This window comes from Lonchura striata, chromosome 12 (genome assembly GCF_046129695.1).
Source record: "Lonchura striata isolate bLonStr1 chromosome 12, bLonStr1.mat, whole genome shotgun sequence".
Classification (NCBI taxonomy): Eukaryota; Metazoa; Chordata; class Aves; order Passeriformes; family Estrildidae; genus Lonchura; species Lonchura striata.
The window spans coordinates 22,841,707-22,869,607 of NC_134614.1; the positions used below are offsets into that span (position 1 = coordinate 22,841,707).

The 27,901-nt window shown below is 47.5% G+C and overlaps 2 protein-coding genes across 4 annotated transcripts; one reads left to right on the forward strand and one right to left on the reverse strand.

Moving 5' to 3' along the window:
* The first annotated feature begins 503 nt into the window (after nt 1-503).
* LOC110469849 (histone-lysine N-methyltransferase SETMAR) lies at nt 504-5,450 on the forward strand. Of its 2 annotated transcripts, none has more exons than XR_013340721.1 (2): nt 504-583; nt 5,345-5,450. XR_013340721.1 is itself a non-coding variant. In XM_021529005.2 (2 exons), exons 1-2 carry the CDS (start codon nt 506-508, stop codon nt 3,444-3,446), a joined length of 891 nt encoding a protein of 296 aa, XP_021384680.1. In that variant the 3' UTR covers nt 3,447-3,845. The 2 variants fall into 2 exon arrangements, 1 of the variants encoding a protein (XP_021384680.1); XM_021529005.2 differs by lacking the exon at nt 5,345-5,450 and adding an exon at nt 2,634-3,845 and having other exon boundaries at nt 506-583.
* On the reverse strand, nt 2,169-27,845 carry SUMF1 (sulfatase modifying factor 1). 2 transcript variants are annotated; one of them, XR_004148804.1, is made up of 10 exons: nt 27,651-27,845; nt 26,084-26,257; nt 24,352-24,426; nt 16,162-16,244; nt 14,315-14,437; nt 13,670-13,784; nt 12,716-12,829; nt 9,077-9,136; nt 6,318-7,662; nt 2,169-4,484 (listed from the first exon to the last, which is right to left on the reverse strand). XR_004148804.1 is itself a non-coding variant. In XM_021529004.2 (9 exons), exons 1-9 carry the CDS (start codon nt 27,843-27,845, stop codon nt 7,552-7,554), a joined length of 1,050 nt encoding a protein of 349 aa, XP_021384679.2. In that variant the 3' UTR covers nt 2,169-7,551. The 2 variants fall into 2 exon arrangements, 1 of the variants encoding a protein (XP_021384679.2); XM_021529004.2 differs by having other exon boundaries at nt 2,169-7,662.
* Nucleotides 27,846-27,901: the final 56 nt, after the last annotated feature.

Here is a 27,901-nt window from a genome sequence, read left to right on the forward strand (position 1 = left end):
CATCAGACACATTAACTTGTTTAAAAAAAAAAAAAAAAAATTAAAACCCGAACACCTTGAAAATAAGCAGGGCTTGAGAGGCACGTGAGGAATAACACCGCTCCGTGGTTTGCGATTAACGCTGACCACGGGGGCGAGGCCTGGCACGCACCGCACGGGGCCGGGGCCGCGGGCACGGAGGGAGCGGGGCCTGGGCAGGACCGGGCCGGGGTAGAACGGGAGCAGGGCCGGAACCGGGACGGGACCGGGTCGGTGTGGGACGGGAGCGGGGCCGGGATGGGACGGGGTCGGTGTGGGACGGGAGCGGGGCCGGACCGGGAGCGGGCCGGGGCCGGGGCCGGGGCCGGGGCTCCCTCACAGCGCCCGCCCCGCTGAGGGCGGACCCGTGCAGCACGGCACCGCCCCCTGGCGCAGCTGTCAGTCACCGCCTCGCCCAATCAGCGCGCGGCGCCGGCCCCGCGCAGCCAATGGGTGCGGAGCTTTGGCGGCGGGGGCGGGCGCGGGCATGGCGGAGCTGAGCGGCGGCAGCGAGGCCGTGGCCGTGGCGCTGTGGCCGCCCGGGGAGGCCCCGCCGGCCTTCCAGGTACCGGGGAGCGGCGGGGCGGAGAGCGGGGCAGGGACCGCTGCACCTGCAGGGACCGCTGCACCTGCAGGGACCGCTGCACCTGCAGGGACAGCTGCATCTGCAGGGACAGCTGCATCTGCAGGGACAGCTTCCTCTGCAGGGACCGCTGCATCTGCAGGGACCGCTGCATCTGCAGGGACAGCTGCATCTGCAGGGACAGCTTCCTCTGCAGGGACCGCTGCATCTGCAGGGACAGCTGCACCTGCAGGGACCGCTGCATCTGCAGGGACACCGTCCTGTGCAGGGACATCTTCCTGTGCAGGGACACCTCCTCTGCAGGACACCCTTCATTGCAGGGACACCTCCTCTGCAGGGACACCCTCCTCTGCATTTACACCTCCTCTGCAGGGACACCTTCATTGCAGGGACACCCTTCATTGCAGGGACACCTTCATCTGCAGGGACACTTTCATTGCAGGGACACCTTCCTCTGCAGGGACACCTTCATCTGCAGGGACACCCTTCATTGCAGGGACACCTCCTCTGCAGGGACACCTTCATCTGCAGGGACACCCTTCATTGCAGGGACACCTCCTCTGCAGGGACACCCTTCATTGCAGGGACACCATCTACAGGGATACCTTCCTCTGCAGGGACACCGCAGCTGCTGCTTCTCCAGGCCAGGGCCTCCCCATCCTCACAGGGAAGGATTTACCCCAAATATCTAAGCTAAATCTGCTGTCTTTTAGTTTGTATCTGTTCCTGCTTGTCCTGTCACTCCAGGACACCCAGGAATTTGCTTCAGTGGTATTAGAGAGTCTATACAAACCACACTGGAGAAGCTTCTAATAAGCCTTGAGGAAAAATTAAGCTGTGAGCCCTGTAGACCCAAATCTCCCTGAATTGTGTGGTGTGCTCGTATTTTACCGAAATGGTGGTTGAGGAACAGCAAACTTGGTTTTGAGTAAAGACGAGTGACTGAGAAGCTGATGCTTATTAAAAAAAGAAACTTGCAAATTCACTGTCATGTTTCGCAACACCCTGAACTGCCGGGTACAAGCTACTGTGAAATGTAATATTTAGTGATGGCACATCCTCCAGGCTTCTAAATAAAGCTGAATGCTGAGAAGGGAGTGGAAATACACCCGTCGCTGTTCTTATACCTTGGTTTCCAAATGTAGCAGTTTCTATCAGGTTTTGTTTTGCAGCACTCCATGGTTCTATAACCATTCACCTGCTGGGGGCATCAGTGTAATTTTGAGGATATGATTTTCTACCAGAATTAGGAGGAAGTGTGAATACAACAAGTTGGAGAGATGCATTGAGTATCTTCATTTTTGACATAATTGTGTATTTGAAATTCTGTGGCTTGAAGATCTATAGATTAACCTTAGAAGCCACTTATTGAGCATTTTGAAGTGTGGGGAGAATTACTTAAACAATACCCTGATAATTCTCCAAATACATCCATAAATAAATATCTTTAGTATCACTATAAATGAAAGTGGTACATAGAGTCTAATGAGCTGATTTTTCTTCTGCTAAGTATTTTTTGTGGCCAGCGGGCTATTTTGAGAAATTCAGGCACTAATGAGACTATCAGTTGGGTCTGTATAGAATATCTGATTTGTATTCTTTTAAACATTTCAGAAAAGTTTGAGTCAGAAGTTTACAGAGAAGCAAAGCGTTCATGATTTTGGTTTTGGGATCAGCCATTTACAGGCACAAAACTTTTTTAACATTCTGATTTCTGGTCTGTATGGAATATCTGATTTGTATTCTTTTAAACATTTCAGACAGGTTTGAGTTGGAAGTTTACAGAAAAGCAAAGCATTCGTGATTTTGGTTCTGGGATCAGCCATTTACAGACAAACTTTTTTACCATTCTGGTTTCTTGTCTATATGGAATATTCGATTTGTATTCTTTTAAACATTTCAGACAGGTTTGAGTTGGAAGTTTACAGAAAAGCAAAGCATTCGTGATTTTGGTTCTGGGATCAGCCATTTACAGACAAACTTTTTTGCCATTCTGGTTTCAAGCAGGCTCTGACTGCTGTTCTCTCTGCAGTACAGCCCCGACAGTGTGGCCGGAGCAGACGGAGAGCTCGACCCCACTGCAGTCACCTTCCCGGGCTGCTCCTGCCGCAGCAGCTCCTGCGAGGCTCCCGCCTGCCCGTGCCTGAGCCGCGGGCACAGCTACAGCAGCCTGCGCCTCAGGCTGGCGGAGCAGCAGCAGCAGCCCTTCTCCAGGCCCGTGTTCGAGTGCAACAGCCTGTGCTGCTGTGGGGAGGGCTGCCAGAACAGGCTGGTGCAGCGGGGGCTGCGGCTGCGGCTGCAGGTGTTCCGCACGCAGAGGAAGGGCTGGGGCGTGCGCGCGCTGGAGCCCATCCCCGCCGGCAGCTTCGTCTGCGAGTACGCCGGGGAGGTGCTGGGCTTTGCTGAGGCCCAGAGGAGAATCCAGGCCCAGAGCCCACAGGAGCCAAACTACATCATAGCAGTGAGGGAGCACCTGCACGACGGGCGGGTCATGGAGACCTTCGTGGATCCCACCCGCGTCGGGAACGTGGGCAGGTTCCTGAACCACTCCTGCGAACCCAACCTCTTCATGGTGCCGGTGAGAGTTGACTCCATGGTGCCCAAGCTGGCACTTTTTGCAGCTGTTGATATTTCTGCTGGAGAGGAGCTTTCATATGATTACTCTGGAAGATTCCATAATTCACCAGAAGCCAGCAGAGAACACAAACCTCTGGAGGAAGAGAACAGCCTGAGGAAACCTTGCTACTGTGGTTCCCGCACGTGTGCCTCCTTCTTACCTTGGGACAGCTCCCTTTTTTCCACACCAGCCAGTTCTCCACAGACTTTCAGCCTTAAACACACCTAAAAATACTGATTTCCCTAGCAGTTAAACTCATTCTGTTCCAACAAGAAAGCACATGTGGCTCTGAGGAGCAGCACAGAGACATGGTTTCGAGAACTAATATCATGGAAAAACCTTTTTAAGGTGGATAGTACAAGGGATTATTGGAGATTCAAGATGTTCCAATCTTGCAAAATCGGTGACTAAGCCAGGCCTGGTGTTTTTGCCTGGTTTTCCTTTGAGAGCTTGCTGTATGTTAAAGCAGCTCTCTCAGTCTCTTCAGAAAGAATTGGTACCTTTGGCACTTGTACATGGACAGGACATGATAACAGCAAGGAAAGTCACTGATAACACCATGAACCATGACTCTTGCAAGAAAGGCATTAGATTCTTAAAATCCATTAAATTCTTGTTTTTAAATTACTTGCTGTAATTTTGTTTTGTTCCACAAATCATAGTAGCTACTAATTATTGATGTAAAAGGAGAGTAGCTTTAATACTTGGTGTGTCCCATATAGCTGCATGCCCAAAGCAGCTGTGACTGACTGGCTCCTTCACTCCCATTTAGCTTTGCTGAAGTGGTGCAGAACAGCAGTCTCTGACGATTACAACATCCCATCTTTTTTAATCACCTCAGCCTCGAGGCCGCTCTCATCAGAGCTCTGCAATCACAACAAGCAGCACATCTGTTACTGCCCAGCACTCAGTACATGCTCAGGAAGCAAATGCAGCCCCTGCAGCAGGATGATGCTGACAGCCTGCTGAAAGTAGAAATACAGAAGTGCATCCGAATGACAAGATTTGTGTTGTGTGCTGAACAGCTGACAGATGCACGAGGGTCCTTTCAGCTGCTAACTGATGCATGTTTTCACTACTCCAGGGCCAGGCAGCGTTAAGCAAGGCCTGGCCTTTCCCAGCACAGGGAGAAGGTCATTCCATCTTCTCTGCATCATCCCTGTCTGGCTCTAACAGCTGTGCAGGGCTTTGCTGAGCACCTCCTTCCCCCAGGGATGCACTGCCACATGAGCACATTCTGTAACTGCACGTTCCTTCACTTCCTTTCTGCAAAGATCAAGTTAAGGTAGCTTCACATAGGCTGGTTTTGATATTTAAGATGGATAAACTGCAATTCAGTTTTTTTATCCATGTCACACTGTACCATCAGCAGCACAAACCATCAATTATTTGCTCTGGACAGTTGGATCTTTTCCTGTTTCCATACCCTTTGATGTAACGCACACAAGGGAGTACATCTCATGGGGATCAGCTGTTCTGCAGGTGATCAGTAACTTCATTTTTAAATTACAGACAACTTTGATTTGAACCTGAAAGATTGGTGCCACTGAAGGACTGAGCTGTCACTCCCAACTGAGTGTGCACTTTCACAAGGAATCCAGGCAAACAGCTAAAAACTGGGAGCTCTTTATAATCCTGTCCACTCTCAAAGCACAGTAATGATTACCAATATTTCAATATTCATTGGGAGATTTAGTTTCCTACTGAAATATAATCAGAATATTCAAGGATGCAGCTTTGAATGAAGGTCCCCAGCTCTGGGGAGAAGGGTTGGAACTAGATGAGCTTTTTAAGGTCCCTTCCAACCCAAACCACTCTGATTAACCTGATACTGACCAGGGATAAAGGACATTTAGCTATTTACTAAACAAAATCATACTTGGTGTTTATGTTTGCTTCCTTGATACCAAGCAGTGTTAACCTCTCCCATTAAAGTGCCTTCCTGCTGCTGTTGGGGTTTAGACACAGCTGTGGGTTTATGTTAAGATAAACATTTCCATGTGATTTCTCTTTGGGTTAATCATTAAATGTCATTTCAGTGCAGAAACCTTCCAAAGGATTTCAGCTGCTTGTCAGAAGTAGTTTCCAGGCTGAGTGGACATTAACTTCAGTCCTTGTCTCTTCAGGTTCCTGCTGTTACAGGAAGGAAACTCCCAGGATCCTGTACCTTGGAATGCACAGAATTCCAGAGCACAGCCTGGACTGCAAGGTCTCTTGGGTAGAAAGGAGTTTTATCTGGTTTTCTCCCTGAAAATGCATCACACCAGCCACTTTCAGACCACGGGGCTGGGAGCAGATTATCCAATCCACTTCCTCTTTCCCTCCTTAGAAAAATTTCCAGATGAGTGTTACAGCATCTGCACTCCTCATTTTCAGCACGGTTTGTTACCTTCCTGTTATGAGTATAAACTTGGCATGATTTTGAGTAGTTAAGGAAGTGCAAATTTAAAAAAACCCAGCCACCTTTCACAGTATCTGGTCCTTGATCACAGCCCTACAGCAGGAGCACAGCTGAGCCCTCTGTCCCTGCAACCCAAGCCTCAATCCAGGCCAGTGCTGCAGCTCCTGGGAGTGACCTGATCCCAGTTATCTGCTCAGAGCAAATTCCCCAGCTCAGAACAGAGCAACAGTGTTGGACCGCTCAAAACAGCCACACTGACGGCCTTGTATAAACAAAATAATTGTTAATGGAGTTCTAAACCATCCTGACAGTTATTAGTGGCCTTTTTCCATACAGCACTATACTCCACCATGCCTTGGCACTGCAGCTGCCTGGGGGAGTGGACCAAAATCCTACTGAAAAAAAAAAATCCCCTATTTTTTTCCTAGTTAAGAAAATAGGGAATGGACTATTGTATCTGCTGAAGTTCTGTTCACCTTCTCCTTCTAACTCCTTTCAGCTTCGGAGCCCCAGTCTGCCCCTCACAGCTCAGTGTGCTCTTCCAGAATTAATCCACTCAAACAGCTCAAAAGGCTCTGAGCTCCTTTTCATCCTCCCTCCTCTCTTCTGCTCCGAGTGCAATAATGATTATCAATATCTCAATATTGTGCCACGTCATGCTGTGTCCTGGGATAGATTTTTCTGCTTGCTGGGCTTACCTGGACCCCACTGGAGGCTGGTGTTTGCTGAAGGCCTGCCCAGGCGTTCTCCTGTGTCACCTTTTCAACATGAAAGCACTGCAGGAGCTGCCACGTGATGGATTTGCATTAAACTCAAACCCAAATTATCTACAGCACAGACAGCACTGGCAAGGACCAGCATCAGTGCCAAGGCTTTTGTGAATCCACCGTTACATGCAGATCCCAAAATGAGGTTGCTTTCAATTGTTCCTATTTCCCTTCTCACTTGTTAAAATTTCTCTCCTTTTCAGTGAGGAATCTTACTTTCAACAGAACAGTTTAGAAATTTACCCTGTTGGGTCTTAGGGTTCACAGTTCCATCTACCATCACTTCCATGACTTTTACTCAAGTGGAATCATTCATTAGCTTCAGTTTCTTATGAGGCCAGTATTGTATTTTCCAAGTCCCTACAATAAGCCTACACTGCATCCAAGAAATTCAAAGGAAATTCTGTTTTTCCATCAATAAAAGTATTTTGCATAAACAAATGCTTGATATTTTATTAAAATATGTACAAGATTTCTAATCATCATCACCCTGAGGATTATCACCCTCAGCTGCTGAAGGCACTTCCCAAAGAGCAGCAAATATCTGCCCAGGAGAAGCCCATTTCTGGACATGATTTTCACTGCAAGTGGAATGTAACAAAAGGCAAGCTGCCTGTGGGGAGAGCTGCTATCTCCCAGCCCTCATTCCTGACTCCATTGTCTCTCAAAGCAGCCTAGAATTTCCTAACTGCCTAGAATTTCTTTTAAAGCTGTCTTATAAAGTCTTTGATTATTGCATTTGAATGTAGAAGCTCTACATAAATAAAAGTAATTAATAAAGATCTTGTCTAAAGAGGAGTTGTAATTCACAAGGTAGTGATCAGTTAAGGGTTAAGCTCAGTAACTCTGGAGGTTTTTTCCCAGCCTAATTCTGGGATTAAGTAATCTTTGAAAACATGATTGGCATGTTTCTGCTCAGTTTTGTTCCAGTTGAATCCAAAACACCCTGGTCAGGCTTTAAATCCAGGCCAGATTGCTCGTGAACACAAAGGCTCTCCAAAAGCGCTGTTGAGTCACGCTGGTTTTTCTTCCCTCAGCAGCAACTTGAAGCAAGATTTTTCCACTGTGTGTCACCAGCAAGGGCCACTGCTGGTGTCTGTTCTCCCTGGGGTGGGATGCAGCCCTCCTGTGCCCGAGGAAGGCCCTGGCAGTGTGGGCAGTGTGGTCAGCGGGGCCCCGGGGCGCTGTCGGCGGCGCAGCGGAAGCCCAGGTTGGACGCGGAGCTGTCGGGGGTGTTCTGGCTCCGAGCTGCACAGCGGTACCTGTAGCAGTAGGACTGCACAGCAACACAGAAGAGGAACTTCTTAGCACAGCTGGGGCTCCTCAGGCAACAGCTTGTTAGATTAACAGATTAATTAGTTAGATTAATACAGCAAAACGTTGCCATCGCTGTGGGACAAATCGATGAAGTGCTACGGATGGAAAGCGCTGTGTTAGAAATGAGGGAATCCTACACAGACACCAGCTGACACAAAAACTAGTCTGAATGGCAAAGTGTCTGATAAAGTGTCAGCCAAGAATCTCTCCTGCTCTGGGAAAAAGCCAAAACAACCATTCAGCCTCCCCTCAGAGGCTGAGCTGTGTATCCACATGCTAATGCCCTACTGGAATGGACAGGTACCAGCACCTGCCTGGAAACATTTCCCTGAATGAGGTGCCACTTTTGGGATGGGATGTAAAAAGGTGCAACTTCAGGCTCTGTCAGCTCTGAGAGGGAGAAGAGCACCAGCACACAAAGATCACTCTGAGCAGACATCAGGCACCTTAATAAAGAGCCCTTGTACTAACAGTAGTCACTGATTTTGTCTTGATACACAGCCTAGTTTTATCACCTACAAAAAAAGACTAGGGCAGACTAGAATCTTCACAAACCTTCAAAACGGGTCATTCATCACTGAAGAGCCTATTCCAGTGTTAATTTAATCAAAACTGCTAATTAACATCTGACATTGATTTCACCTAAGAAGGAAATCAGTGTAGAAAATGGGATCTCGCTGTAGAAAATTTAATCTAATTATGAGAGTGATTTGCCAGCCACAGGCTTTGCAAGGGAAGAACAGGACAGCTTTAATGAAAGAGGAGATGTACAATGAGGGCTTTTCAGCACTGCATGAGCAGAGTTTAAAACACCATTTTGTGTCATGAAAGCCATCACTCTGTGGTGACATGCTGGCGGTTCTGAAGGATTTTCAGGTATGCCACCAACTCAGCTGAAACACTTCATCTCCCAGCCAGCTCTGCAAACACCTGATATCATTGAACCATGGAATTAGAAAGGATTTGGGACTGAAGGGCCCTTAAAGCTTATCCAGTCCCAACTCCCTGTGCTGGGCAGGAACACCTTTCCCTAGGCCAGATTACTCAGAGCTCCATATCCTTTCTGGATCAAAAGCCATTCTTAAAAAACAAAGTCACATCCATACTTTCTACTCTGACAAGTATCACTCAAGCTCTATCATGAAACACCATTAGAAGCCTGTATCAATTTTAAGTTCTGCACCTAAAACCCATACTGATTACAAAAACTTACTTGTTTTAATTCCAAGCTAAGCAAAAAGAGGTCCTTAGGAACATCAGGTGTTGCTCTCCATAAATCCCATGAAAGCCCTTGACAGGCTGCAGGAAACTCTGTCAGAGGATCATGGTCAAGTGCTTTCAGAGGGAAGAGAAGCATGAGAAGAGCACAGTACCTTATGGCACATGTAGGATCCACCCTTCTTCACTCTGTCCGTGCCCGAGGACGGCCCTTTCTGGGGAGAGGAGGACACTGGTCAGTACTCAGGGAGTAACTGCTAATTTCAGGGAGTAAGGGGATGGAGAAGGAGCAATCATAAATATTCCAGACACAGATGTCAGCGGTGTCTGAACCAGACAGCTTGAAATAATTCTGCCCTACAGGATTTGCAGGTGACAGTAACTGTGCTCCCTCCCCACTGCTGCAAATATTTAACATCCCAGGTGCTGCCCACTGATAATGCCTGGTTACAGGGAGGTTCCTAAAGAGGATTTTACCAGGAAGGAAATGAGCTCCAGCTTTCCTCAGTGACCACCCTGTGACCAGTCTGGTCACACCTGGCACAGATCCCACCCCCCTACCCTTCTCAAGGGGTACACTGGTCTCCCACCCAGCTCTGCATTACCAGGGTGATGTTCTAGAAGAATCTACCCCAGAAGAGCATTTGTAACTGAACATAAATCCCAGGGGCTGTCAGAAAACCTTGAGAGTCGATGTTGGCACTCTAGAAGCTCCTGCCTGCACTCCCTGACTTTGAGAGCTTTGTGTGTGGAAGTTCACCACAAAAATTGCAGCAGCTTCGTGTTTATTGCCGAAATTTATATGTGTGAAAAAGAATTTGGCATTTAATGGCACACAAATACCCTAGGAAAGCCACACCCTGAGGCAGCATCTGCTCTTTTGAAGCCTGGGTGCTCCTCCACAGCACAGCCCTGCTCCCTCTGCGAGGCCCCTGGAGATTGTCCTCACAACACCTGCACAGTCCCTGCTCTGAGATAAGCCTCCAACCAGCACAGTCATCACCCAGCCTGGTAATCTCATTTTAAAGGAAGCCAGGAGAAAACCGACCTAAAAAAAGTTCCACGGGAACAAGACAAAGCAGAACAATGGGGCTGTGGAGCAGGATTTCCCCTAGATGCTGCAGGGCTGAGCAGCAATCTGTGCAACTGGCTCCAAAGACACTTTTATAAACGAAGAGGAACATTTTTGGTTAGGATTAGAAAGCCCTAAATCTGTCATGGATCAGCAATTACAAAGGGCTGACCTGTACTGAGCAGTGTGTGAACCAAAGGCTCATAAGTGCACCTTTTTATTAACTACAAAGATCTTCCACCAGGCAAAAACCAAGCATCAAAGGTTATTTGGTAACAAAAAAAAACAACTTGAATTGACCCCCACAGCCTCTGACAGAGGATTACAGCCCCAAAACACTTCACCACTTGGAGAATTCTGCTGTAGTGTCCTCCATAAATCTGTTCAATAATAAAACATCTTTCTCCTATTTAAAATCAGTGAAGGTAAAGAGTTTATCATAAAACAATTGGCAAAGATGTCAGAAAAATCACAAAACCAATAGACATTAGCAGCATTTGCAGTGTTAATATTTGCTTGTGCACATATCTCACTTTTAGATGAGGGAAACTGCCTTGGCTGTGTTTCCCTTCATAAAAGCTAATCACAGCCCAGCAATTAAGGTCACATTTGATTAAAACAAGCAAATCTCTGTTCTATCAGCACCATTGTTTTATGGCCTGACCTGGAGAAGTGCACCAGCTGGTACTGACGGGGAAGGACATTGGTGCAAAGGGCCAGAGCTGTCCAGACCTTGATCCCAGATTTAAACCCCAGAGTTTACTGTAAATTAACGAGGTTATTCTGTACTAGAATACTGCAACAGCCATATTCCAGTCTGTTACATAAGTGCTTGTACATTCCATTGCCAAAGCTCATAAAAGTAGGATTGTTCCTTTAAAAGTTGCTAAAAAAAAACCCAGAAGCTTTGTTTTGTTAATGAAAATAAAGTTGTATTTCTTTCACGACATCAAACAAATGCTTTCTGATGGTGCATGGTGATTTCCAGTGCAGAGCCACATGGTTACTCTGTTTTGAGAGAAATCAGTTTTCAAACAGAGAACTGCAGCTCATTAAAAAAAAAAAAAAAACAGAGAAGTCACCACAAAATAACCCCTAAAGGGCCTGTGGGTTGATCGACCTCACACACACACTTGGCTCTCTCTGCTAAAGGATCAGTCACATTTTTAGGGAGGAAATTGTTCCCTGGGAGGGTGGGCAGGCCCTGGCACAGGTGCCCAGAGCAGCTGGGGCTGCCCCTGGATCCTGGCAGAGCCCAGGGCCAGGCTGGACACTGGGGCTGGAGCAGCTGGGACAGTGGGAGGTGTCCCTGCCATGGCAGGGCTGGCACTGGGTGGGATTTAATCCAAACCATTCCGGGATTCTGTCACTGCAGTGAGGCACCTTCATTGTAATTATTTATTTGAGACATTCTGGGGTTGATGATGCCAAGGCTGGATCACTTCCCTGCTGGATTAAGGTGATGGTGGGGAACAACTATCCTGTCAATTTTGCTCTCTCCAACTCCAAGAGTTTGCTGAAGTTTTAAGCCCAGACACTTCAGGAAGTATTTAACTAGGTGTTAACAATTACGCTTTTAGGGTTTTTTCATATGCAAACTGATTGTCAGAATTCAGTATGGAGGCAGAGCACTTCAAAGTGAATTCCAAAGGGTTTTTCTGGTTAAATGGGTAAGGAAACTGCATCTCCTCCTGTGAAAAGGTGTCCCAAAATAGCCAGGCTGCAGTTATCTTCTGAGACATTAGAACTGATTAGCACCAGATCTATCAGAGCCCAGCTCTTCAGTCTCTGCAGAGCACAAGGCAGTGTAACCTAAATATAGGCTGTGTTCTCTGGGCTGAAAAGACTGAATTCTTCCAGAGGGTCAGGAAGAATATGTTAAGTTTTTTAACATATTTAGTTTAACACCCAAAATCTTCAAAGCAACTTTCTAGCACTGAAGAGATCTGGGCTATGCTGGGGATTGCTTACAAGGAATGGATGGAATTCTGCACACAGATTGTTGGGGGAGTTCCATAATTGATTGTCTTGCCTTCACAAGTAATTACCAGGAGTAAAAATAAACCTGAAAGTGCTTTTTAAATTGTTAGCAAATAAAAACCACTGTATTTGGTGGGGGTTTGAGTGACAAACTCTACCTGGCCTTACTTGTATTCATAAATCATGGGATTGACTCATCCTGGATAAGCGGGAGTGGAGCAGATCTAACACTGGAACTGGAATCTGCTGAGACAGAGCATCAGTGACCCCTCACATCTCACTCTGCAGGAACCTCCATCTGCCTGCCACAAAGGAAAACAAATATTCACCTCTCAGAGCCTGGTGACTTCTCCTAAAACTCAGTTTTATCATATGGTCAGTTTAAAACAAGCCAGCAGAAGCCAGAAAGATAATTAATAATGGTTTGTTCTCTGCCTGGGATGGGGAAAATAAGCACAGCTTGTAACAACATAAATGAACTAAAAACCTTCCTTTTTGTAACAAAGTCATTCCACAAATTCTTGATTTCTGTAATATGAGGCCAGTTTGGAAGTATTCAATGGCTAACCATGTGTGGATAACTACCCAAACACAAAAACTGCACCAGAGCACTGCAATTCCAGAGTGGATGAGCTGTGCCGTGATGCTCCCGAATCAGAGGCACAGAGCAGGAGGTTTTCCAGCACAAAGGAGACCCTGGTGACAGAGGGGATTCTGCCCATGGTGCCAGGCAAACACTCACAGGGTTGTGAAGCTCCAGGGGGGAGTGGTGCACAGCCCACCAGTCCGACGTCCACTCCCAGGCATTCCCCACCATGTTGTAGAGGCCGTAAGCATTGGGGGGAAAGGCAGAGACCTGCACGGGACAGGGAACACAGCTCTGAAACCACACCAACAGGCTTGGAACCCTCACACCTGCCTGCTCAAGGTGCACTCTGAGCAGCCCCAAAAGCAGCACCAGATCAGCAGTGCAGCCCTGGGACACTTCTGCATCCTGCATGTAAATCAAACAGCAGGGAAGGCTGTGTCACCTCTGTGTCCTCACTCAGCAGCCTGGTTACAGTGTGGCACAGCATTCCTGGCTGGTTTTGGAGACTGTTTGGCACTGTTTGACCAGCAGACACACCTGGCATTAGGGACTTGACCCCACTCACAGCTCCCAGATTCCCCTCCCACAAGGAAAAGCCAGGGTGGCTGCCAGCTCCTGCCTGTGCAGACTCCTCTTCTGATGAAACTTTTGGATTTACTTAGCTACCAATAAATAATTCATTCACATTCCTGACTGCCTTTAAAACTCCATTCTGGTTGTTATACTAGACAGACTCAGCCTTTCCCCAAAAGGGAAGTTTAATTTCTTTTAAATTATTGTGATTTTTGAGTTCACAAAACTGTGAGGTCAGAAGTGCAGGCAGAAAATACTTCAGCTTCTGACTACAAACTGACTGGGAAGGGGGAAAAGAGGTCAGCTTGAGAGAAACTAAGAAGTTAAAATGAAAGTAATCTTTACTTTTCAATTAGCTCGTAAAAGAGTCCCTTGATAATGCTCAAGCCTGCAGTGAAATTTAATGCAACTTAAAATCTAAAATGAAAGAGTACAGAGATGGAAAACAGCCATTGCTCATCCTCCTGAAGACAGACCTGAATTTGAAGATTAAGATCATTTCCACATGCTGGATTGTCTTTGAGCCACACTTACAGGTGCAGTCCCCTTGTACCCATCCTCTGCTGTGTTGTTGGTGGGGAATTCTCCCTGCCAGATATTGGCATAGTGTTGCCCTTTGGGCTGCAATTTGTTTCCCCATGGGAAAAGCCTGAGGAAAGACAAACAGAGCATCTGTCAAACATTGTTAATTAAAAGTCAGTTATACAGAACCCCAGAATAGTTTGGGTTGGGAGAGATCTTAAATCCCATCCAGTGCCAGCCCTGCCATGGCAGGACACCTCCCACCATCCCAGGCTGCTCCAGCCCCAGTGTCCAACCTGCTCTTGGGCACTGCCAGGGATCCAGGGGCAGCCCCAGCTGCTCTGGGCACCCTGTGCCAGGGCTGCCACCCTTGCAATAAATACCTTTTTCCTAATACTCCATCTCAACCTCCCCTCCTTATGTTTAAACCATTCCCTGTGTCCTGTCATTCCACCCCTTGTCCCCAGTCCCTCTCCAGCTCTCCTGGAGCCCCTTCAGGCCCTAGCAGGGGCTCTGAGCTTTTCCTGGAGCTTCTCCTCTCCAGGTGAGCCCCTCCAGCTCCCCCAGCCTGGCTGCAGAGCAGTTCTGAGGGTAACAAATCCCTCCCAACCCTCTCTGTGTTCCCAGCCCCATCAGGGACTCCCCTGGGTCAGGTACCTGTTCTCCAGCCCCCCTCGGCAGCTGTACTCCCACTCAGCCTCCGTGGGCAACCTCTTCCCTGCCCACGTGCAGAAGGCCATGGCATCATTCCAGGAAACATGAAGGACTGGATGGTCCATTCTGGGAACAAAATCAACAGCACAGGCTCCTCAGGGCACCAGGCAGCCCCAGGGCTGCACAGCACGATGTGACACCCTGACAGGGGCACACAGGAGTTACAGCTGCACCAGGTGACTTCACAGGAAAGAATTTACTTAAGGAAAGGCAGCAAAATGCTGGAAGGGAAATGCAGCCATCAGAGGGAAACAGGAGGAGAAAACAATTAGCTTCGGTTTGTCTCGTGTTGCTGCCACCTCCAGCTCTCCAGTTATTTCTGGTTTGTGGTTTCTCAAGTGCAGTACCCAGGAGGCAGCAGAGAACTGCCCACACCCTGCCCTGGGGGAATTTGGGTGCTTGCAGAGCCAAAGGAAAGCTGAGCACCTGCAGCATCACCACTGCCAACCCAGCCTGGCACAGGCCATCTGGCATCAACCCAGCCTGGCGAGGGCCATCTCAGCCAGAAGGCAGGATTCTCAACAGGAACTGCACACTGCCAATTAGTGGTGACTGTTCTTCCCTCCCCTGAGGCCCCTCTCCTGCTCGGTCCTGTCCTTGCTGTCAGAGAGGGAGAGCTGACATGAGGAAGAGTCTTACCAACTCTACCAGCTTTTGCAGCACCCTGTCCAGGAAAATGAACTGCAGAAATTTAGCTGGGAAGTGATTTTCCCCAGGTGCTTTAAGCAGTCCACAGTTTACAAGAGCTCCTGTCTTTAATGGGGTTTGGTTCCATAACTGACATTAAAATCCTTGTTTCTTCTTCCAGAAAAAGATAAAAATGCCCAGGCATTCTTGCAGAAGGATCCTCCCTATCCAAGCCTCCAATAGACCAAGATGATCCCAGAGCTGAGGGTTCAGGAGAGGGAGAAACTTCCTATAACTCCTCTTCCCTGCCCCATTTAAGAACCCAACGTTTCCCTGTTAACCCATGGGGCCACTTCCCCGTGGCAGCTTCCCAGCAGCTGTGCCAGGCCAGGTTTGCACCAGCCCAGAATTTCATGGCAGGTTTCCAGCTCCTGTCTGCTGGCTCTGACCTCAATTCCTGGCTCCCCCTAACAATGCCTCCAGCTATTATCTCTATTTTTGCCTCAGATAATTCTTTCCTTGCCCTTGGAGAGCAGATAACTCGTTACTGAGCACTTCAGCCATCAGATGATGGTGCACTAACAAAGTCCTGTCCTTAGAGGACTCAAAAACCTACTAGATCTAGGCTAGAGAGTCTGATTTGATTTCAACATGCTGTTAGAAACTTTCACTAGCTGATAAAGTGACAACTTCATTGACACCTGCCTAGTCAGAGGGGCAGTTGCAATGTTAGAGGTCCCAAATGAAGACAGCAATTTGATTTTCTAGGCCAAAAATTCATCCCTCCTCAGAATGAAAGCAATTGTATGAAGACAAGGATCAGCAAGTTTCAGGGTTTGTGCAGGCAAAGCGTAGCACTAACTGTAAGAAAAAGCAGAGTTTTCAAAGCATTCAGAGCTTCTAGATAGTCACAACTGATTTTTCACAGAATACAGTAAAAATGCACAAAACTCCTCAGTTTTCTCTTGCCAGAGAAAGAGACTTCCAAATCCCACGTGGAAGAATTCACACTACCCAGACTCCTGGAGCGTGCACCCAGTGAGGATTGATTCCTCCTCTCCAAAGAGGTGACTAAATCAAAGCCCTTTCCTGCAGCCCCATTCCTGGTGGGATGCCCAGGGATATTCCCTGGGTTTTATGATGGAATGGCTCTCATGGCTCACCTGCTGGAGATGCTGGAGCCGGGGCCCTCAGGGTGCCTCCAGCTGGCTCCTTTCACAGGCAACCACCAGGGAGCAGCTGCCACCTGAAAAAGGACAAGAGCAGCAAGGAAGGACACTTCAATTCCAGTTAAGGGAATTTCTGAAAAGCCACCAGATCCCTTCCAACCCAAACCAGTCTGTGCCTGTATGAATTCCACCTCCTGGCTGACTTCAGTCTGATACAAGCTGCAGCAAGGAAAAAAAAAAATACCATTTTGGCCTAAAGAGCATTTTCACCCTAATGATTTACTCCCTGGACTCAGTGTTTTGACATCACTGAAATAACCCCCTGATGATGCCCTTTAGCTGGGGGTCAAACACTCATCTTGCAACACATTTGCTTTCTACGTCATTAACCCACTCAGCTGATTTTAAATTATTTGCTCTCAGCTTCCAGAAGGTGGAGACAGAAGAACCACACAAGGGAAGTGAAGCATGAAGCCTCTCTCTTTTTTTTTGTCCCCCAGCTGGTTTGCTGGGAAACATCACAGAGCCAAAATCATCTGCAGCAATGCAGACACTGAGTAGTTCTCTCAAACCAGGAAGTCCCAAATTTGGTGCTTCAATGCCAAGAAGTTTTTCCTGGAAGACATTCTTGAAGCATTTCTTCTATGAGGCGTGCTTCAAAGCAATGCTTAACTGCTCTGATTCATATTCACTTAGAAATACTTATTTTAATAATGGGGCCTTCACTGAGGAAAAGAAAGGAACATTTATGCCACCCATCAACAGTGGGTTTATTCCAACAGCTTCCAAAATACTCCTAATAGAGAGATAATGTCTAAAAAGAACAAAAGTCAGAGGAAATGAGCCTGGAATGCTTTAGGTGGCAAAAAACCCAGAGGCTGGTTAGTCCTAGAGTGACTTTGTCAAGCGTTATCTACAGAGGTAGGAAAGGTGCCAAGAGTGTTACCTTTAACACCAAAGCTCCAAAGCAAAGTCCAAAAAGTCACTGCAAGCTGGTGTTGAGAACCAGAATCAGTCTGGTCAAATAATTTTAACAGCAGCTTTTAGGGGGAAGCTGCATCCTTCAACAGAACATGTAATTACACGTGTGTGGGAGAAAAGATGATCTATGTCACACAGAAATTGTCAAGAGAACTCTGGTCCAAGTTATACATCAAATCCCTGACTAGGATATTTCAATAACCAGTGCCCAAACACATTGTCCTGGGTTTAGAGCCCCTCATCAGGCCGTGCTCTGACACTCCCTGACAGCACTTCCCTCCTCCCCTCTCAGCACACACAGATTTTGCCTACAGCACATCTGGGTATTGAAAAGCACCCTGGAAATCAGCAGCAATCCTGGACTAAAGCTGCAGAGCCCAGAGCTTTTGGGAGCCCTGGGGAAGGGCTGTGAAATGCCTGAGGAGGCTGCAGGGCTCCTCCAGGCTGGGGAGGTGCTCACACACGGTGTGGACACCCTCCCTTCCAAAGGGAACACCTAAGCACCAAAGAAACAAAGATGTTCCCAGCAGCCTGCTGGTGACCCAGACATTCTGTCCTCCTCATTGGGACCCCCCAGGCAATGACAGCTTTTACAGACCCTCTCTGTCCTCCCCAGCACGACAACCACAATGCCAACCCCAGTTCTGGCTTGGTGTCTAGCAAAGGACATTCTCACTCCAAGCAGAGCCACCACCCTTGGCAAAAAGCATGAGAAATATCTGATTTCTCTCAGCTCTGTTACTGAGCATTCAAACCCCAAAATGAGACCTCCCTGCAGATACTCTGCTCAACACTCTCAGCACGAAAGCTTCAGAGTGACAGGGCTGCTAAACTGGTACAACAGTCAAGAGGTTTAAAACTAGTCCCATTTAACCAATTCCTTGCCCATATTGAGGTTTGACCTTTAAACTATACTGAAAAGAGGACAGAAATCCAAAATTAGCATTTTACAGCTATTTAAGGAAAATAAAAGAGCAGCAGAACCACTTGCTAAAGCTAAAATCTGAAAGATCACAAGAAAGATTTCGACAGTTTCTAAGCACAACATATTTTTGTAAATTAAACTGCTGGGTTTTGGATAAAAACATCTCTGCAGGAGACTGCAAAGATTTACACTTTAGACGACTTTAATTTTGGAAAACATTTTTGTGATGCAAAAGAAAAAGCAGATGCTTTCAATCAGGCTGGTTTATTTTAACCCAAGAAAAATGTCTCTCCACAGGAAAGCACTGTGTGTGCACAGCTCCCGATTGTGGCTCTGCTGAGCTGAGCACCAAATGGCTGCCAGGCTCTGCAGAGCACCCAGAGCAGTCACACATGCAGGGCTGGAACAGGGATAACAGGGGGAGAGCATGGAGAGCCTGCAGGAATTACCTGGAGACTCATCTAAGGTAGCCCCTGGCTCTGCTGAATGCACCCCGAGCTGCTCCTTCCAGAAATCTCCTACCTGAAACCTACAGTTCTCTCCCAGAACTTCTCACGTGTCTTTAAAGCTTTTAATTGTTCTAAATCTAAATAGCAGAAGAGATAATTAGACAGAGATATTACAACATCATGGTTAATACAGCCAAGTCCTCCCTTGCCAGTAATGAGCTTAGTTACTTTCATAACACTTCACGTTCTGCTTCCCTCTGAAACATGTTCTGTGCACTGGCAACAGATTCCTGCTGTCCAAATAGCAGCAGATGCTGCTGGATAGAGCTGGAATCAGAGGACAGTCCCCTTCCTTTGGGTTAATTCTTGCAGCATGTCACCTGTGCCAGGTTACCCACACCTGCAATCCTCACGCCCTCGTGCACAGGGAAGCGCTTCCCAGAGCAAAGCAGAGACACAAAGGTTTGATTTGGTCTGATCCAGCTGGAAACAGGGATTATCCAGCTCTCCCCTCCAGGATTAAACCTTAACAACTCCCTGCTCTGCTCCTTACAGACCCAGGGAACTGTGAAAAGAGAGCCCAGTGGGCTAGCACTGGGAAGAGCTGGAACAATTAATTCCAGCCCACGAGCTTTGAGCTGGGGCGGAGCGATTCGCAGAGCTGGAGGCTGAACTCCCACCAACAGCCCACAGAAAACTCTCCTCCCAAGTATTCCATCCTCCTTTCCAAGCAGCCTGGGCCAGCCTAACTTTAATTGCTCCATTACCTCACAATGTCAAGATTTTTTAAACTACTTCACAATTACCTTGAAGAAAATTCCTTCCTAAATCAATGTAGAAAAATAAAATTAAAGTGGGGATCAACACCAAGTGAGTTTCATTGTCAGCATTACCCTGTTGCTGCTGCTGCAGTAGGGGAATACCCCTAAAAACCACCCCAAAGCCACTCAGCCCATAGCCATAAAAGCACTTATTAGTCTTGCACTAATGTGGCCTGTGACACGTTCAAGAAAAACAACCCTCAAATTCTAATCAGATTTATGTACCCGAAAAATTACTAAAAATAAACTCAGAGTAGCTCATCTTGGCTCATGCTCCTACATTTCCATCAAGTAGCAAGTCCCCTGAAATAGCAAAGCTGTGGATCTTAACCTTCAGGCAGGCCCATAAGATGATGCCAAACTCATGCTGCTGTCCAGTCATACAGCACCAAACATCAGCTTTTTTTGTGCTACAGCATTCTTATGCTATTTTAATAAAATATTTTAAAAGCCTTACAGCAGATCAGGATAAACAGCTGGAAAAAAACCAAAAGTGACTGCAGAGTAAGAACTTCAGAATTAACTGTGTGAAAAGAGATTTTGAGTGAAAAGCAGCCCAAGTCTGGAAACCACTTTAAGAATCATTTATTAAGTGGTGGGTTCTTAAAAAAACACTCCAGTTCAGAAGCTGACTTAATAGGTTACCACTTGTTTCAATCAGATGGTGTTGAGCTCTGTACATCTTTAATATGCAAAAGGATCTTGCTAACATTGGTAGGACATAAGAAAAAAATTGTTATTCAGTAAAGAACATAATTTTTGGATGAGGTTTTATTTTATCCATGTAAGGCAGATACACATAAATCTGACTGTTCCTTCTTCCTCTAAGCCAGATCCCGAACCTTGAGCACTGATTAATGAACTACTGAAGAAAGAGGCAGACAGAAAATGGAACATTTTCAGTCAGATGAAAATTTTAAGAAATAAAAATGATTACTGTGCAGTGGATCCACTTCATTGTCCCCACAGAGAACAAACCTGCTGTAATTATGGACAAGGACCGAGCCAGGGCTGGGAAATCCTGCCCCACACAAACCCAAACTCACAGTTAGCAGAGGATTTGTCCAGCAGGCAGCTCACTCCTGTGTCAGGGGCTGGACTAGGGCATCTCCAGAGGTTCCTTCCAAGCCCAGCCAGCCTGGGATCCTGTGAATCCCTGATTTTGCCAGCTCCTGCAATTCCCATGCTATTTATTCTATCAATTAAAAGTCCCAGCTCCCCCAAAGCTCTAATTACAGAAGAATCTGTTCTCACTCTTAATTTCTAATGTTAATGGCCTCCCTCACGAGCTCAGGAACGGAAGCAACAAGGGGGTTTGTTTAATATTGAATTTATCTGCCTTAAAATCCAGTATTTTACAGCAGCTTGAAACTGCACACCAAGGAAAGGCAGCAGCCTTAAAACAGATTTGATTTTTACTTTACAAGTCATCAACTACAAAAAATATTTCAGACTTGCTTGAAAACAAGCACTTTTATGAAGGGACCTTTTCTTTGCCTGAGGAAAGGCCACTGAACCTCAGTTCAGACAGTGTAAAACTTCACAGCCCTGTCAACCCTCCAAGAAAAGTAACCACAAATACGTGATGCTAAAATCCAGTCAGATTCATTAAGTGTAAGTTTTGGAATCAGAAGAAGCTTCTTTTGAGGAACTGATATTCCTGGTGAAGGCAGACACCTCTGGAAGTCTAATTTCCAGCCAACATTCAAATCTGCACTCCAGTAGTCATTTTTTCCAATAACCAAGTGCACATGAGCTGTAAGGAAAGGATGTGCACAGATTTATCCTGAGGCACAAACCATGCCCTGCTTTAAACTGCAGCTCTGATAACCACGGGCTGATGTTCCTGGCAATTCCCAGGGAGAATTCTGCACATCCTTCTTTATCCCAGCAGTGGGAGTAGAGCACAGAAGCCCACAGAGGAACAGATCAACAGCTCCATCTTCCAGCTCCTTGCAGGGAGCAGCTGAAGCACTGGGGGCTGCAAGAACAGCTCACCCTGCCCACACTGGCACTGCTGTCCCACCTGCAGCCAGGTTGCTCTCATCAGCAGCTTCAGATGTTCAGCTGAAATGCAGAATGTTTCAGTTTGAGGTTATTGTGAAACAGGCAAATTGCACAGCTCCAAACTGCAGAGATTTCCATACAAACAGGGATGAATGCAGCATCCCACAGTTCTGGATTGGCCAGAACTTAGTGTTTGCTTGAGCTGCCAGTGAGCCAATTCCACTGCATTCCAGACCCAAAATTCCATACCCTCACAGACAAAGGCAGCACACACATTTGTATGCTCTCAGGCTCTTCAGTGCAGAATGTATCTGGTGTTGAAGCAAAAAATTAATTTTTTTGCCTTCCACGAGCCAAGAATAACAATGTCCCCACTACTCTGCAGTGAGCAAAGCCTGAGGCTGCTGCACTCCTGTTGTGCCACCCTGGTTCCCTTTACCATGGTACCAGCACAACAAAGACACTTCTGCAGGGCTTGGCAAGAGCTCTCAAATCTCCTCAGAATAAAATACAATTATGGGATGGTTTGGGTTGGAGAGACTTTAAATCCCATCCAGTGCCACCCCTACCATGGCAGGGACACCTCCCACTGTCTCAGGTGACCCCAAGCCCTGTCCAGCCTGGCCTTGGGCACTGCCAGGGATCCAGGGGCAGCCCCAGCTGCTCTGGGCACCTGTGCCAGGGCTGCCCACCCTGCCAGGGAACAATTCCTTCCCAATATCCCATCCATCCCTGCCCTCTGGCAGTGGGAAACCAATCCCTTTGTCCTGGCCCTTTCCAAAGTCCTCTTCCACCCCTTCTGGACCCTCTTTAGACCCTGGAATGGGCTCCAAGGTCTCTCCAGAGCTTTCTCGTCTCCAGGCTGCATGTAAAATTTTAAGATGTGAAGCTCTCATAATTTTTAAGCCCACAGAAATAATTTCAGCTTCAAAGGACCTTCCCCCTCACCCTATAAAATCCTTTTCCATTTGAAGGAGCCCTCCCCTGCTCCATCAGCAACACCCTCATCTGGCACAGCACTAAATCCTCCCTCTGCCACGTGACCACCACAAACTTGGAGGCCAAAATTAAAACCTGAGTTCCCAGAAATCTGCAACAATTCCATCCTGGGCTGCTACACCCCTTTTTACTGCTTCCCTTCCAGAGGCTGAAGCCAGCCCACATTCCTGCCAGGGGCTATCTGGGAGCCCACCTCACCTCCAGGAAAGGCACACCCAGAGCTCCAACAATCACCCTGGGAGCTCAGCTGGGTCACTCCTCAGCAGCTGCCACCAGCCCCAGCTCTGCCTTCAGCCAGTGGCTTTGAGGCTTTGATAAATCTGCTTTAGGAACTGGAGAAGACCAAGTGGCCAAACAGAGCAAAACCCCCAAGACACACCCAGCTCATCATTTATAAATTATTTTATTTGGTACCTCCACTTTCACCTTTCCCCAGTTATTACACAGCATGTGAAATATTGCTTTCAAAATGTACATTCCTGTTGCTCTTCCCCTATATTCACATTTGTATTTCACATCCCTGTGCTTCACCTGGGGAAAATCCTTGTCAAAACACTCCTGAGCCCCTGAGGCACACGAAAACCACAATCCTTTCTCCCACTGGTTGGTTGGAGGGATTTGCAGTGCCAGTAACACACCAATATTTATATCTTATTTCTGCTTTTCATCTGATTGTTTATGATTGAAGAAGGTGACTTTTAACAGCAAGTTTACTTTTAACAACTCCAGAAAACCTTCAAAAAGCAGCAGCCAAAAAAGACCAGTTTGGGCTCCATCCCAGGCCTCTGGCATAACATTTGTCCTGTGAGCACTGCAGCCAACACTTGAAAATTTGGCTGACATGCTCAGGAAAGTGGCTCCCAACACTCTGTTTACAAAATTGCCAAGGCTGAGATTATAGCAGCATTCTTGGGGTTTGTTTGTTTGTTTTAAACCACAGAAACTGATTTAGGGAAAGAGCTACACAGGAAAAGGAATTTCTTCAATACTGACTGTTGGGAAGATGGGATGAGCCATTCATTTTTTTTTAATTTGTATTTTTATTATTTTTATGAAGGCAAAACAAATCCACGGATGGATTTAGCATCAGTTATGCCAGTGGTGGGAACTGCAATTTAGCCTTATCTCTCCCAGTGCACAATTGCCAATCCTGAATGCAAAGATTACAAACTGCACTTGTAATCTTCCTCCCCTGGCAGCAGGAACCCAAATCCCACGTTCTTTGCCAGTCCCTCAGAGCACACACTCACGCAGGGCTTCCTGAAACCTCACATGTCTCAGGCTGCCCCTTGAAAACAAGAATCAAACTGTGTCCCATCAGAGCTGAGGGTAATTCTGACAGGAAGGGACCTCAGGAGGGGATTTTGTCCAAACCTCTGCTCAGAGCAGATCAACTCATCCAGGAGATGACATCTGCTCATCTGCCAGGAGCTGCAAAGAGGACCTGACCTGTTAAGGAGGTCAATGAAGCCTGAGGAAGGCTCAGCAACACATTCACAACAAAAAAAGGAGGAAAGGGAGGGCAGGGAAGATTTATTACAGAACTTTCTTTTTAAACCAATATTCACTTTCACTCAACAGCAAAACTGGATCAGCTCCAGGAGTCAGCAGTGCTGCTTCCAGGATCACTGTGGTGCCCAGGGGGATGAGGGGAGCTGGAAAAGCAGCAAATGAACACAGGATCCTCTAGAGAGGAGGAAACATCAGGAACTCCAGCCATTCATAGCATAAGGAATCTTACAGACTCAGCCTGAACTACTCAGGTAGCAAGGGGTTGATACCAATTTTTGCCCATGTTTTTAATTGTTTTTTAAAGAAAAAGGACAGAGAACAGATTGCAAATCCTCCCCACTTCAGTCCATGATTCCTGGCCAAACAAGTCTCCATAATTCCCATCTTTGCACCTGGTTTTGAGGACATCACAGAGTTCAGTTTTCCCTGCTGTGATTGCCAGAAGAGCCCAGGGATTGCTCAGGGAGTTTCCCCCTGCTGTGCTACTCACTGCTTGGTGGATGTCAGCCTTCACTGCTTCACTCAGCATCCCCTCAAACACAAAAGAGTCACCAAACTTCTCTGCCTGTGGAAAGAACAAAGGATCCATGCATTATGTCATCAAAGGAATGCTATTCTTGGCACCACACTCAACATTTACAGCTTCGTTTTAGCAAGGATAAGAAAATTCAGAGAACCATTAAGGTGGAAAAAAACCTCTAAGACCATCAAGTCTAACTTTTAACCAAACAAATTCTAATAGTGGATTTGAGTTCTCTTTCAAGGAAGCTGTTTTGGAACTGAAAATAAGGGATTTTTTTTTTTCTCTGGATGTTGTTTTTGTTCAGCAGCCACTGGGCAGATGGCAGCTCACTGAGCTTCTGCACATGTTTTTACTTTTATTAATTAAAATTGCAGTTCTGATTGTCCCAACTGCTTTCAAGTGCTACAGTCATCAATCTAATATGAAAGGGCATGTTTCATTCCTCTTATTTTTCCTTTTGGAATTACAATAAAAGACTTGAGCCTTGTCACTTACTGCTCCATTATCACTAGTACCAGGTTTTAAATTGCTGCTACAACAATAAAGAGTTAAATGTAACTCTATCATTATATCTAGCATGATACCAATCCAAAAGAATAAAAAATACAAATCATTTCCACCAGTAACAGTGCATTATACCAAGTGAAAAAAGAGGGAGGAGGTGTAAGTGGAGCAGTCAGTGACACCAGCTGAGCCATGGAGCCTGCAACAGGCCCCAGGTGATGCAGCTCTACCTGCCAGGGCTCCAGGAACATTTGGATAACTCTCAAGCACAGGGTGGGATTGCTGGGGTTGATGATCCTTGTGGCTCCTTCCAGCTGAGGATATTCTGTGATTCCACACTGAACCCACCACACATGTGCTCATCGCAGCAGCTGTTTGCTACAAGCAAGTTTTGTTCCAACTCAAAATAGTTAAACCACGTTTTTTCATAATTATCTAGCTAAGAAACAGAAATAGCAGACAAAAGAAGCTCTTCATGCAACCAGAGGATCCTGCCTTCCAAATGAGAACCAGTTCATCAAGTGAACTCAGCAAAGTGCCTCCTCTGAGACCTGCTCATTGCTCAGGCTTTCATTTGCCTAAAAGGGCTGTCAGGGCTTTGTCAGAGCTGTGTAGGAGCAGTCAGCTGGCAGGAGGGAGCTGAGCTTCAGGCACAGGTGGCTCCTTTCTGGGAGCAACCTCAACATATTCTTAGTCCATTGTTCCCAGCAACAGGCACACAATTATCACTGCAGTTGCTCTTGTCTCCTCCTTAGGCACAGGGCTCTCTGTCAGCAGCAAGGAGCTGTGCTGAGCCAGCCTGCAGAATCCTTGGCCATCTCAGTTTGTTCAATCCCTTCCCCAGATTTCTCTAAGACAAGGAAAATCTAACCTGGTTGTACTGGTACCAAGAGATCCAGGACCCAAATATCAAAAAACCCCAAGCAAACCACCCCAAAAACCCCTGTAGAGACCTGCTGGCATCACCCAGGCTGCAGGACAGATGTGGGTTCAGGTGGCAATTATTAATCACAACACCACCTGACTGTCCTTTCAGCCACAGCATAGCCAGACAATTCCTCCTCCCCACTACCTCCCTCAGAAACATTGGAGTGTGCAAATCCCAAACAGATTTGGGATGCCAAAATGCTTGTCACAAGCATCGTGACAAGGCAAGGCTGGGATTTTCCAGCTGGGAGGAGCCCTGGTGCCTCACCTCAGTGACGTAGCCCGTGGCATTGACAAAGCTCTGGAAGTCCTGGTTGCTGACCTCGTACTGGTCCATGTGGAAGCTGCTCAGGTGCACTCTGCGGGCTGGCCCCTCTCCATCCTGCTGGATCTCGGGCTCCTGGGTGCCCATGGTGAACACCCCTCCTGGGATCAGCACCATCTGCACAGCAAACAGCCCAGGGGGAGGCACAGTGACCCACTGAGGAGCCCCACGCTGCTTTTACTCCTCATGGAGCAGGTGGTTTGGAAACAGCATTTTGGCCAGCCCATTTGGGGAAACAGCAAACAGAACTGCAATTGGGAACAAATCCCCGTTTTTCACATGAAGCTTGGGTCGTGCTTGTGCCCTCGTGAGGAGAAAATGGTGTTTCCTATGTTACACTTGGTTATTTCTGCAGTTACAGCACTGCCAGGGCAGCAAAGGAGCAGAAAATGAGCTCCCAGCAGCTCCCCAGCACCTCCCCTGGCTCTTCAGGGCACGGGAGTGAGAATTTGGCATCCCATTTCTGTGTTTCTTCTCCACTGTAGATCTCTCCCAGCAACACCTAAAATCCACACAACTTGGAACTGGCCCATAAAACAATGCTACAAACAGCTTCTCCTTCAGACTATTCACATCTGAAAATGGCTGTGTCCTCCCAGCTTTCTCCACTGAGAAGAATCTGAGCTCTTACAGACTGTCCAAAACCGACTCCATAAAAGGGCTTCAGGATAAATTTGCTTACATTTTTTAGGACTTAGGAAATGACAATGTGTTTAAAGCCGCACTACTTCCTCCCTCCCAATCTCTCTTCAACCCTCAGTAGCTGAAAGATCTCCCTGAAGAGGTTTCCAAGCCAGGCTCCGAGCTCACTGGGCTAAAACCATGTGCAAAATTAACTCTTGCTTGCTCCCAGTTCTAAAACCACGCTGGAAATAAATAAACCTGTTTGTGGCTGATGCAGAGGCCAATGCTCCTCTCACTTCTCTGCTGGTAAAGATGTTTTCTAGCTGAGCATCATCAAGTTATGTTGAACTTAAACCTAGCAGTAATTAGCTTTCATTACCTACTGCTGGAGCTGCCAGCTGCATGAAGGGTCAGAGGATTTTTTCCTCCTCCACACCCACGGTAAACTGCTCAGCTTTGTCACACAAAATACCCACCAGCGACACGGATCCCCAGCACAACGGGGATTATTCAAGTCATACTCTTTAAATATTCTCCAATTTTGAAGCGAGTTCCCACACTGCCTGTTGCACACAGGGTTTCCCAAACTGACGCAGCTCCCCAGCATCACAAGAGAGGCAGAAGGAGAGGAAATCCCTCATGTTTTCCTGTTCTCTCCGCGAGGCAAGAGCGAGATGGGGCCAGAAACAGAGCCCACGCCAAAGCCCAGCTCCTCAGTGGCGCAGCCCACCCGCCTATAATTTAATTTAAATCTCCCCGCAGCTGTTCCCTGGCTGTTCCGTTATCCCGGAGGAGGCCGTGCTCCACCGGGGCCGCCCCACGGCCCGGCCCGAGGCCCCTCAGGTGCTCGGGGCTCAGGTGGGTCGGGGCCCGGCCCAGCGCTCACCGGCCCGCGCCCGGCGCTCCGCCCGCTGCCCGCCGCCGCCGAGTAGCGCCGCGCCGCCGCCTCCCGCCCGTCGCCGGCGGCCCGGCTGGCGCTGCAGCCGCAGCCGGGGGTGCCGGGGGTGGCCGCCGCTCCCAGCGGCACCGCCAGCAGCAGCAGCGGGAGCAGGCAGGGACACAGCCCGCTGGGCGCCGCCATCTTGGCGGCGGCGGCACGTGCCGCGCGCGGTCACGTGATCGGGGGCGTCTTAAAGG

Coding starts and splice junctions, on each gene's coding strand:
- LOC110469849 (XM_021529005.2), top strand. CDS start 506: ATGGCGGAGCTGAGCGGCGGCAGCGAGGCCGTGGCCGTGGCGCTGTGG. Junction 584..2,633: donor AGGCCCCGCCGGCCTTCCAG/GTACCGGGGAGC, acceptor TTCTCTCTGCAG/TACAGCCCCGACAGTGTGGC.
- SUMF1 (XM_021529004.2), bottom strand. CDS start 27,845: ATGGCGGCGCCCAGCGGGCTGTGTCCCTGCCTGCTCCCGCTGCTGCTG. Junction 16,245..24,351: donor AGGCTGACATCCACCAAGCA/GTGAGTAGCACA, acceptor GTCCTTTTTCAG/GTGGCAGCTGCTCCCTGGTG. Junction 7,663..9,076: donor GATCCTACATGTGCCATAAG/GTACTGTGCTCT, acceptor GTTGCTGTGCAG/TCCTACTGCTACAGGTACCG.